This window comes from Saimiri boliviensis, chromosome 12 (genome assembly GCF_048565385.1).
Source record: "Saimiri boliviensis isolate mSaiBol1 chromosome 12, mSaiBol1.pri, whole genome shotgun sequence".
Taxonomy (NCBI): domain Eukaryota; kingdom Metazoa; phylum Chordata; class Mammalia; order Primates; family Cebidae; genus Saimiri; species Saimiri boliviensis.
The window spans coordinates 98,116,841-98,129,403 of NC_133460.1; the positions used below are offsets into that span (position 1 = coordinate 98,116,841).

Sequence of the window (12,563 nt, forward strand, 5' to 3'; positions counted from 1 at the left end):
ACCCAGACCATTTGGAGCAAATGTCTGACCTCTTACTCCCCTCTGCCATGATTACGCTGCTTCAACTCTGGCACCTAGAGTAACTCCTACCTCCCACCCCAGGAAACATTCAGCATTTCAAGTCCTCCACTAGCTCATGCCTGTGAAAGCTGTCGTCCTCTGCCCCTACAGCACTGAGCAGGAGGCAGATCGGCTGGGTGAGCTGTTTTTAGAACAACCAGATGTATGTAACCTCAGTTGTCACAGACACTACGCCATGGCTGGTGGGCTTGGTTGACCAGGTGGCTATACACACAGGGGAGCAGAGCTCATGCTGCCCACTCCCTCTCTCTGTACCTCGCTGAGATTTGCAGCATTGGCTCGGGCCTGAAGGAAGAGAGGCTCGTCTTTGCTGATGGTATACTGATGGACAGACTGCTCGTTTCCTGCCTTGTAGGCCACCTGTTGGTAGAGAGCACTGAGTCAGGAGCAGGTGGCAGGGGCGAGGTGGGCACGGTGACATCCCTCATGGTGTATCTGTCTGCTTGGCATTTCTCTGACTTGCACAGAAAGTCCATCCCAAAACCCACCAGATCAGACTCTGTGTGGCAGGATAGAGTCAAGGAAAGATGATGGGAGAAGGAGAAGCAGTGGGAAGGAGCTGGGAGAAAAATGGGGCAGGGAGCCAATCTGAAAATCCCTCCAAGGTTTCTCTTTTCACACCTTTCCTTTGGGTTGGTATCAACCTCTGCAAGCTGTTGCTATCTACACTGTCTGTGGCCCTAAAAATATACCACTAGGGTGTTCAGATTAGTACAGACTCCCCAGGTGAGAAAAATAAGAAGCAAACTCTGCCTCCTGCTCCTCCACCATCAACCTTAATACATTCATGGGTACTGACACCAGGAAAGTAAGCATGCGTGGACATCTCTTCCATGGCAAACTGATCACTCTTCTCTTTCTTTCTGCACTTCCCCTGCATCCCCAACTTGAGTTTCCAAATGGTGGCTTCTTCTGACTCTGATTTATGTTGATAGTATCCTTTCTGGCAGGTATCTTACCTGGACATTTAGGAAGGAAAGCTAGGGAGGTCCTGGACAGATTATAGCAACTATGGCCTTGCTTGGTGCAGAGAACTAATCTGTAAGTAATGTATGTGGTGTTTCTCTGTTCTGGCCCCATAAATAGGCTCATATGGGTGTGACCTGCACACACCCCAAATGCAAACATCCTCCTCCAAGAGAATTCTCTCCTGGCTCTGGAATTAGAGTCTTTGATGAGAAATAGGAGACAGAATAAAAAAGGAACTAGAGAATACTGGAAGCTGAAAAGGAATAAAGTCAGTCCTGCATCTATCCCTAAAAAATCAGGGCTGATGGTGGTGGATGAAGCAAGGGCCTGGTGTCCAGTTCCAGAAACAGCCTGGAAGCCTGGGGAAAGCTGGGTCCAGCCTATTTAAAGGGAAGGCTCTTTAGTTTCTGGACTGTGCCCGGGAAGCACCTGCTGCTGTCCCTGGAGGTTTCCAGGCCCATGACACAGCAGCTTAGTGGAGAAAGGGCAGCCTAGGACTCACCCCGCTCTGCAGCTCCTGGCTCTTCTTGGCGTGCTCCATCTGGGAGCTGTCGGTCACACTGGTGAACTTCAGCTCATCTACTCTCTGCCGGTAGTTTTTCTGTTTCCAAAGGAAAGGCACCCCACAGCATTAAGATTGAGTTGCCCCTACTGCCCTACACATGTGTACATATACACGCATACTTTCTGTGGTCCAAGTATTTCCTTGGGAGGAATGTTCTAGTTGGTCCTGCAGCTTAAACAGAACCACACAGGCCTGAGACAGCCTGCTCCAGTGAACTTGTTTTAGTTGCTATTACTGAAAGGGAAATGTAATTTTCCTCTTCACTGTATTTCACTGTGTGCCCCAGGGAGGGATACATATTTTAAATCTAGACCTAACATAGGAGGGTGAGGTGGAGGAAACCTGGACTTTACAATGATGAAGACTGAGGTTCAAATCTTTTCTGTACATCCTTCCAGCTTCATGACCTCGGGCACATCACTTAAACCAATTTGAGCCACCCTTGCTTAGAGTGTCCAATGGGCACAACAGTAGAAGCTACTTCAGTCTAGTGGGGAGCGGAGGCTTCAACACCATATTTTATGCATGAGTCAGGTCCCTGGGACAGTGTTAGGACATAGCCATTGCCATGGTGTTATCATGATTGTCCAGGAGGCAGCAGCTTTAAGGAAGGGGACACAGAGCCACAGACAGAAGCCGGCGGTCAGGTGAGATTCGGCTTCAGGTGAGTTTCTGATTTTCCAGATCACTGAGGTCTTGTCCTCATAGTGTCCCCATCTCACAGCCACGAATTAACTGGCAAATTTTCAGTGTGCTAATTCTGTCCCCCTGCAGGGACTTCTTGTCTTTCCTGAAGATTAGCTCCTCTGGCTTTTCCATTGAAACTGCCAAAGTTGCTGGGAAAGGTGGCCGCTGAGGACGGTGTGTGGAAGCAAAAGCTTCACATGGCAGGGAGATCAGAGATGAGCTCTCAGCCTGGTTCTGGCAAACTTTCCATGCCATCGGCAAGAGGGTTATAGCTACCAGCTGAACCCAGCATAGTGATTGGAACACTGGAAACTCCAAATTTTCTGCCTTTAGGGAAAAAAAAGTTCTACAGAAAACATTCCAAAGAGACTTCTAATTTTCCTTCCTAGTTTCACCATGTTGAAGGAGAAAACTCCTTCACCACATTAACTGAAGGGAGTCCCATTGCTCTGCCATTGTTGGAAATTCCTAGCCGTCCCAGACTATGCATTGGTCAAATCACAAGTACTTGCTGAGCAGCCAAGAATCTACTCTCTACAGAGCACAGAAGGAACATAAAAAAGATGAAGGAGATGATATCCTTCTGACCCTGGAGGAGCTTAGAAATTAGTAGACAATACATGAAACGAGATAGAAACTGACATTCCTGAATCTCAAGGACCAACTCGTTGCATTCTCTCCCCTCTGCTGCACCCCTGTTTAAGACAGATAGGGCTCTGGTTGCTCCACCTGAACTTGAGTTGGTCTCCAAGAAGCCAGGTAATGAGAGCCCTAAAGGGTTATGCTTTCCTCTCACCTTATTCTATATTCTAACCCTAAACATGCCTGTCTCGGAGGAGGGTGAGTACAGTGGAAATATAAAAATAAATTACAAGATATGCTTTTGAGATGCAATATTGTCTCATGGTCAAGAGCCAGGGCACCAGATCAAACACACTGGGTACAGATCCCAGCTCTTCTACTTACTTAAAGTGTAAATTCAGTCTCACCTTCCTCATATGTAAAATGGGAATATTAATAGAATAATCATACCATCTACTCACATAGGACTGTGGTGACCTATATATAACAGTATGTATGTAATACGCCCAAAGTGATGATTCAATAATGATTATCAGTCCATAAATGGCAGTTATTATTATCACCATTATTATGAATTGCAAGAGATATGCTGACTCAGCCTTCTTGGCCCTGAAACAAGAATGCCCTTTGAAGATTCCAAACAAAGTTCCTGAAATAGTGACACTTCCCAATAAAATGTCCTTCAAAAGTCCTCCTCTGCCTGCTGCCAGAGCCAGCTTTCTACGGCATAAAGGGAACAAGGGCTTAGAGATGCAGGAACCTGGGAAAGTATCTGATCCAGCCTCTTTATTTTCATATGAAGGAAAGAGGATCAGGAAGGTTAAGTGACTTGCCTGAAATCTGCAGTGAATTTAAGGCACAGGCATAATAAGAACACTATCCTCCAAATACTGGACTCCCTGATTCAGAAGGAATCACACACTGCTCACATAAGAAGTGCTATTTTCTCATGTGCTGTATATTACACCTTTCTAAACCAAATTATTCTTTGGATGCAAATGCTACTTAAAGTAAATTGGTAGGCTTTTTAAACAACACCATCTCAGGAAGTTTAAGGGTGTGGAAAGTTCACTGAGAATGTGCTACAGGTGTGAAATGAAGTGCTCCCACTTTGAACCACACCCAAAATAAATCTGGGGGTAGAGAAGGGGAATTAGAGGCAAAGATCACCCTCCATGACTCAGGGACTAAGGACTGCTGCAGGTCAAGGGCCCAAGTGCAAGTTACCTCGCTGACCAGCTGTGCAGCCTTCTTGGCTTGTTCCAAGTTGAGACTCCCCTCTGTCAGCCACCCGACTCCCTTCATCCATGCCAGGTCAGCCTTGTACTGCAGCTGCAAGAGAAGAATCACAAAGCTCTCATCGGGCACATGGACAGAGACAGGACAAAGTGATAGGAGAGTTAGTAAGATCTTGATTCTGTATTTGCCTTCCTAGGAGAACTGCTCCCTGCTCCTTTATGGTCAGGCAGATCTCCACTTGGGAGGTAGAACCACTGGGCCCACCTTGTAATAAGAGTAGCATGCTCTACCTTACTGCTGAGACACCCCAACCTTAGCAAAAAGGGTATTTCTCATATTTGTTGACCAAGGGCCTTTATTTGCCAACCTGCTGAATTTCCAAGATTGATTTACCGTTTTCAACATTTTCTCCTCCTTTGCCCATCCCCATCACCAACACATCTTGACTTTAGCATTAGCTCCGAGCCCTGATCCTTCACCCTCTGGTCTCCACTGTGTCAACTACATCCCTACCTCCCCATCTGTCCTTTCTGGCCCCAGTACATTTCCTGCAGTTCTTCCTAGTCTTCCGAGTTATGTAATAGACTCATGCACAGGTTCGAACTCACTCTGAAGCCATGTCCAATTGCAAGAGATGCATGAGGAGAACTGGTAGTGTGCAGGCTCACCTCGCTCTGGAGCCCGTAGGCCTTCTTGGCCCACTGAGTCTTCATATCTTCGGGCAGCACCGTGTATTCATGCAGTTTCTTCCTGTAGTCCAGGTCACTGGCAAGAGCTTGGGCCTTCTTAGCATGCCTGATGTTTACCATATCCATGGGTAGGTGAAACCGGGTCTTACTCTCTTCAAAGCCCTTCTTATATTCAACCTTGAATGGACCAAAACAAAGTCATTTTGTTAGGTGAAGCCCGCCCTTTGCAGAAGTGATGTGAAAATGCAGGAAAGATTCCCAAGATTTCAGGAGTGAGAGAATCGGCACTCGGGGCACTGCCACCCTTCTGTCAGAAAGGCGTGACCCAAGTCCTGGGTCTATAAGGCAGCATTACGAGGCAGCTGAGGTTCCACACTACTTTGCTTCAGGGAGGACTGTCTCTTGTCAACGCTAAACTTTTTCACCTGGCTGCTCCAGGAGAAAACTCTATTCGAAATTCTCATGGATGCTTTAAGAGATAGAATCAAGAAGCTTGGGTTGCAGAGCCAGCCAAGCCTGAGTTCAAACCTGATCTGCCCTTTGACAGCAGATCAGGTTGACCTTTGGAAACTTACGACACCCTCTCCAAGGACTCATGTTCCTCTAGGAGACTGTTATGATGAGTAAATGAATAATGGCTGAAACATGCTTAGTACAGGGACTGTCACATAGCAAACACTTGATAAATGTTAGCATGACAATAACAGTGGTGGTTTGTAGGTGATGATGGTGGTAGTGATAGCGGTGGTGGTGATGGTAGTGATGATGGTGACTGATGATGGTGGTGATGATAACGGTGATGGTAATTATGGTGCAGTGACGATGACAATGGTGATGGTGATGGTGATAGTGGTGATGATGATGTGGTGAAGGTGAAAGATAGTGTGCTATAGTAGAAAAAGTGTGGTGCCAAGTAATAAGAGTTCTAGGGTCTAATTCACTACCCCTTTACCACTACCACCGACTACCATATGGTTTTGGGCAAGACACAATCTTTTTGATCCCCAGTACCTTCAACTGCAAATATGTAACACCAATGTGTTCTGTCTAATCTGAAACCAAATTCTCAATGCCTCTTTATGCTTCGTGATTATGCACTTCATTCAGCTTATTCTGTAGACACATACAAAATGGCAGCCCAGATGCCAACTTATTCTATTCAAACCATGGCTCTTTAGTGACTCATCAGAGCAGCATAAATCAGCCTCACAGCTTGGAACAGGCCCTCATAAAGCAGATATTCCATGTTCATGTGTCTTTTTTGCCTATTCACCATCGGTAGGGAAGACTTTATTAGAAACCAGGTCTGTTTCTTCCAGCAGAAATCTCCTTCTTCAAAGCCTTTGGGTAAGTGACATTTAACAAGGTTCCTTTCCAGCCATTACAGTTGTTTACAAGCATCATCATTCTGATTGGCTGGAGCCTGGGCGCTGCTGGCTTGCTAAAAATTTGAATATCCTATGTGTTGTAACCAAAGGACCAGGACAGCACCACACTAAGCAGGATGCTTTTGCTACACAAGGGAGAAACTTACTACGTACTGTTCATTCTTATAGCCCCAGGGTCTTGTACAGCGTCTTGCCCTTAGTAGTCACTTGGCAAACATTTGCGACATGAATAAATGCAGCTGAACACCTTTTTACCTTGATCAGCAGATGCTGTCACCCTTAGGTCCACACTCCTCACATACTTTTTAAAAATAGTATACTTTGGCAAAATAAATAAACCAAACAAGCTTCTTATGGAAGCCAGGAAAGAAAAGAGTTCCGGGTAGAAATGAATCAAAAAGTAACAGTCCCAAGTGAAATAGGCCCAGGAAAAACTTTTAAAGTAACACAACTCTAAGTAAGGGGTTGGGGGTCAGAAAAAGAGTTTACCTCACTGCTCATCTTAGCAACCTGCAGGGAGTGCAGAAGCCTAGAGTCGGCTGTTCCTGCGGCTTTGCCTTTTGTCTTTTCATAGTCTTCTTTATATTTAATCTTGAGAGAAAGAAGAACATCTACTGTGAGTGAGAAAGAAACTTTGCTGTCTAAGGGGCTCTGGTTTTAACAAGTGCAAGGGGAACAATTCTGAAAAAAACACCCCCGCCAGTCTTTCACAAATCCAGAAGATTAAAGTAGTGCGATGTTTACAATGTTAACAATCATTATTTTTGCGGCAGGACCACTGACATTTTATGGGAACCATTTCTTATGCATTCCTGAGTTAATGAGAGAAAACCTACATTGCTGGCAAGCTCCCCAGAGGCTTTGGCGGCCAGCAGAGACATGGCATCCAGCTTCATCTCAAATCCTCTCCCCTTCGTCTTCTCCCAGCCTTCTTTATACTTAACCTGACAAACAAAACCGCAAGTGAACAGGAGTTGCTACCCATATTTCTGCTGAAAGTCAAAGAAGATTTTTTTAAAGCGAAGTTGGTTTTTTCCTCTATTTACAGACCAGAGTCCTGGCTGTTATTATCAAAATGATAACAGTAATTACTAACACAGTTAATTGAGTCCTTAGCTGTAGAGCCATGCAGGCCAGTGGTAATGGAACAGGACAAAGAGAAGACCCACGCATTGCTCCTTGCTCTGTTGTTTTCTGATCATGTGACTTTGGCCAGTGACCTCTTGGGGACTCAATCTCCTATTTGCAAAGAAAGTATCATATTCTCTTTCTCAGAATTGCTGTGAGAATAAATTGGATAGACTATATGGAAAGAGATCTTAAACTGGTGAAGTATAACATAAATATGAAGTGTTGACATTACCCTGGCAATAACAGCTACTGTTTATTGGCCTTTTCGTAAATGAGTTCTACTTATTAACCACATATCTTCACATTGGGCCTGTGAGGCTCAGAGAAATTAAAGAGCTTACCTAGAGGGACATAAATTTTAAAAATGGCAGTGTCAACATCTGAACCCAGGTCTCTCTGACACCAAAGCCCATGCCACTAACTGTGCCTCTATAATACCTCTGGGGGCTTATGATAATTCCACACATACAGTGCCTACCCCAGGATAGAACAGGCATTTAAACAATGTTAGTTCTTTTTATTTTCTTCTCCTGCCCCCAAAATTCCATTTAGAGTGAGAAGCCAAATCGTAGCCCACTTGTGACTCCAAGAGAAATCTGATGATGCAGACTGATCTTCTGAAAACTTAAATTTCCTCCACACAGCAAACCACCAGTTCACTAAGATGATGAGGATGAGGATGTAGGGGTGTGTGTGTGTGTGTGTGTGTGTGTGTGTGTGTGTTCACACATGGATTGTACACATGCTCATATAATGGGAATAAATGTCTATGACCAATTTACCACTAGTAAACTACCATGCACCATGACATAGCAAAATTCAAAGTTGCAACTTGATGGGTGCCTCTGATGAGCCTTTCTCAGGGACACACACTTGTCACTTGGCGGACCATCCCAATATCTTTGTTTTGATATCACTCCATAACCCCCTTCACCTTCTTCACCCCACATTGCTCGCTTACCTCACTAAAGAGTTCAGCATTGGTTTTGGCCTTCACCAGCTGAGGGACATCCTGTGGCAATGTGTAATTCAACTTATTTTTTTCATAGTCAGCACGGTAATTCACCTGTTGGATTTAGAATAAATCCATAGGGTTTTTATATGGGCAGAAAGAGACCTTTAGGGACTCATAACTCTTACTCCCTTAGACCCATAGCTGAGAAGGAGTTTCCGGAAAAGGCGTTTTACAAGGAAGCCTGTACCTTTTGTAAATGTTTTAAATTAATGAACTGAAGGTGTCAAATGAAAAGTAAAAAAACTCAAAGGCACACTCAAAGTTGTGAGTTTGCAAAAGAGTTCCCCATGACTGCTTCACCAACTCCCCCTACAAGCACTTGAGAATACTGAACTTTAAAAAAAAAACATTTTGCTGCAGTGCAAGGTAATTATCAAATGCCTGCTCACAATGACAAAAAGCCATCTTAGATCACACGTGCAGAGGAGAGCCAACCAGACATGTGATTCCTGTTGGATGAATACGGCATCATCTGAGAAGCATTCTTGACCAGAAATTAAACTTGAACTTTGGATGACTGGTAAGGTTAAGAATTATTGTTAGATTTTTGATGTGATATGCTAAAATTACATAAATATGTTTTTCTTTTTTAGCTTTTAGAGATTCATATGGAAATATTTACAGATTACATTATACAATACCTGAGATTGGTTTCAAAATAACATGGGAGAGGAGAATTGGACAAGCATATAGACGAAGCAGGGTGGCCATGAGTTGATGGCTGTTGAAGATGAGTGACAGGTACATGGGGACTCACTATGCTATTCTCTACTTTGCATGTATTCAAAATTTTCCATAATAAAAAGTTTAAAAGAAGTGAGGGTCATTTTCTGGCTGTAATAAGACATGTGTCACCATTTATGAAAGCCAAATCCTCGAAGGTCAGATGTCCCAGAGGCCTCAAAGCAGCAATTTCAAGACCCTCACATCTAGCTGGGCAGGGGCCGGTTACTTACATGACTCAGTTGCTGGGCATTGATTTTGGCTTGAACAATCTGTGGAGTGTCAGTCACCAAGCTGTACTTTAACTTGTCGATGCTCTGCCTATAATTGGTCTGGGTAAAAACAGGCACAGATGTCATTTGCTCTTTTCTCGAAGATTTGCTTAGTTCCCTCTCCCAAGCTCAATAAAATGGCAATTCTCAAATTACTATGTAGAAAAAGAGTGAGATATTTCAACGGGATACTGACAGACACTCCAAGCCCACAGACAGAAATGCGGTACGTTATAGAGTAGCGACCTAACAGGCAACTCATAAGAGAGGTGAACTCACTGGCGAGTGAACATAGAGAAAGATGGTCAACCACACTGTTAACGAGAGAAAGGCACACCAAAAGCACAAGATACCCCTCCACACAACCTGAAGAGCCAGAGTTAAAACTGCTGATGACACAAAGTGATGGCAAAGGATGGGGACTTAGGAAAACTCTCACAGTGGTGCTAGAAGAAGTGCAGATTGGTATAACCACTTCGAAAAACAGTATGGCATTTGGGCACATATGCATATCCTGTGTCCCAATAATTCTGTGCCTAGGGCTTATTCTCAATGAAAATATGTGCATGGGGTCATTTTATAAATACTTAAAGCTGTATATCCACACATAGTGTACTTTTCTATATACATCTTATATACCAAAAAGAGAGGTGTTTTAAAAAGTAAAATAAAAGAGTAACAAAAAGTCCAATCAAGCTATACATGCATCTTTAAGTGGGAGGCAATGGAGCATCAGTGACTCCTTGCAGGCGGCCTGAACCTGTCCCCACCCTCTACACCAGCCCCTGCCTGGCCCTCACTTCTGCCTTGCCAGAGTTCCCAAGGAAACTGCCCTAAGCTTGACACTTTCACAGAAGAAACAGGTTCAAAAGAGGAGGAGGCAGAATCCCCAGTGCTGCTGGATGCATTGACTGCCTGGTTCCCACCTCAAGACATCAAAGACTAGTGAATTTTCTCCTTTGAAAATACAAATTGCCCTTTCAAGTATCAAGAATTATTAGCCATTTGCACACAAGAATATATGCATCCAATCACCTTATTTTTCTCCAAACACACCTGACCAAGTTCCACTGCAGATGGAATGCAAACTTAGGCAGAGAAGCAAAGGAACAGGCTTGAAGCTGGAGAGTAGGTGATAAGGGGTGAGGGGCTAAGGTGAGCTGAGTGAGAGCCCCAGAAACCTATGCAGGCAGAAGTAGGGCTAGGATAAAGAAAAGGGGGAGAGGTTGTGGGTAGCAGATAACCTCTTGCACAATTTGTTTTTGTTTATTTATTATTTTGAGACAGAGTCTGCTGTGTTATCCAGTTGGGAGTGCAGTGGCACGATCTCAGCTCACTGCAACCTCTTCCTCCTGGGTTCAGGGGATTCTCGTGCCTCAGCCTCCCTGATAGCTGGAACTACAGGCATGCACCACTATGCCTAGCTAATTTTTGTATTTTTAGTAGAGACAGGGTTTCCCCAGGTTGGCCAGGCTGGTCTGGAACTCCTGGCCTCAAGGAATCCTCCTGCCTCAGCCCCCGCAAAGTGCTAAGATTACAGACATGAGCCACCACACCTGGCCCTCTTTTGGGATTTAACCAAGGTTAGTTGACATCCAGGTAAAAGAGGGAGAAGTAAACTCATCCCTAACCCTGCCTTTCTTCCCTTATGTTCACCTGGTCCTTTTTATTCATCCATTTGTCCATTTATTTCGTCAACAAACTGTCATGGGCTTTCTACTCCGCAGAGCAAGCAAACTCAGACACTCCCTGCGTACGTAGGTATCTCAGATAGGTCCTCAATCCCAGGATCCCAAACTGACCCAGTGGCTCTGGACACCTGAATCTCTGTGCCCACAGGCTCCAGATTGGGCATGTTTGCCAGCTGGGCTCCCCCAGCTTGGCTCAAAGTGATGGGATCACCATTGAACACTTGTTCACAGTTTTCGTGTCTCTCTTTTCTTGCCCAAGGCCAAAGGCCCCACCCAGAATCCCACACAGTGTGGCAACTTCTTCAGGCCTGGAATTTGCTTAAGAACAACACCCCTTTTCTGCATCACCACTAGCTAGTGTTGTCTCTGCCTAGACCTCACCTATGGCCTTGGCTAGGCTCCTCTGCCAGCTGGCTCTCCTGTCCCCAGGGGTGGGCCCACACCTTGGCCACTCTTGTACTGTCCTATCATTTCCTGTCTGTCTAGACTACAACCTGATGTCTTTGCTCTTCTGTCTTCTTCCTACCTTCTGCTACGTCCTATGGCCACCACCCTGAGATGACAGCCCACCTCAGGGAGTCTTTGTAGCCCAAAAATCACAAATGTCTCTGGGAGCCAGGTAGGGTACAAGCTCAATGCTTGGCCTTATTGTTGGGGAAAATTCACTAGTTCTTGATGTTGTGAGGTGGGAACCAGGCAGTCAATGCATCCAGCAGCACTGGGGATTCTGCCTCCTCCTCTTTTGAACCTACATCTTCTATGAAAGTACCAAGCTTAGGGCAATTTCCTTGGGGACTCTGGCAAGGTGGAAGTGAGGGCCAGGCAGGGGCTGGTGTAGAGGGTGGGGACACATTCAGGTGCCTAAAGGGAGTCACTGATGCTCCATTGCCTCCCACTTAATTATACATGTATAGCTTGATTGGACTTTTTGTTTCTCTTTCATTTTACTTTTTTTAACACCTCTTTTTTGGTGAAGTATAAGATGTATATAGAAAAGGACACTATATGTGGATACTGTTGGGGAAGTAAGAAGTCAAGAGGCCTGTGGCAAAAGGAGGCAGTGGCTGTCCAGCTCTAGGAGATGGTTGTCATGCGTCTGTGTGGGGCATACAACAGCCAGATTTTTGAGTTATTCTAAAAAAAAAAAAAAAAAAAAATCAGAAATCCATATTCTTATGAAAAAAATTGCAATTTTTAAATGCTAACAAATAATTCAATATTTTTAAAATTCAGTGGCCCAGGCTGAGCATGGTGGCTCACACCTGTAATCCCAGCACTTTGAGAGGCTGAGGCAGGTGGATCATGAGGTCAGGAGTTTGAGACCAGCCTGACCAACATGGAGAAACCCCGTCTCTACTAAAAATACAAAAATTAGCAGAGCATGGTGGCACATGCCTGTAGTCCCAGCTACTCAGGAGGTCGAGGCAGGAGAATCGCTTGAACCTGGGAGGCGGAGGTTGCAGTGAGCTGAGATTGTGTCATTGCACTCCACCCTGGGCAACAGAGACTCCATCTCAAAAAACAAAAAAAT

The 12,563-nt window shown here is 44.8% G+C and overlaps 1 protein-coding gene across 9 annotated transcripts in view; it reads right to left on the reverse strand.

The window, feature by feature from the left end:
• The window catches only part of NRAP (nebulin related anchoring protein), a 71,345-nt gene that overhangs the window by 34,794 nt on the left and 23,988 nt on the right, over positions 1 to 12,563 (reverse strand). For 8 of the 9 annotated variants that reach the window (XM_074382900.1, XM_010332909.3, XM_003922192.4 and 5 more), the window contains 8 exons: positions 9,303 to 9,401; positions 8,293 to 8,397; positions 7,037 to 7,144; positions 6,690 to 6,791; positions 4,792 to 4,989; positions 4,112 to 4,216; positions 1,553 to 1,651; positions 337 to 441 (listed from right to left, as the gene is read on the reverse strand). In XM_074382900.1, the coding sequence (XP_074239001.1) occupies positions 337 to 441; positions 1,553 to 1,651; positions 4,112 to 4,216; positions 4,792 to 4,989; positions 6,690 to 6,791; positions 7,037 to 7,144; positions 8,293 to 8,397; positions 9,303 to 9,401 (921 nt within the window). The remainder of the gene's footprint in view (positions 1 to 336; positions 442 to 1,552; positions 1,652 to 4,111; positions 4,217 to 4,791; positions 4,990 to 6,689; positions 6,792 to 7,036; positions 7,145 to 8,292; positions 8,398 to 9,302; positions 9,402 to 12,563) is intronic. The other variant, XM_074382901.1, reaches the window with a different exon arrangement.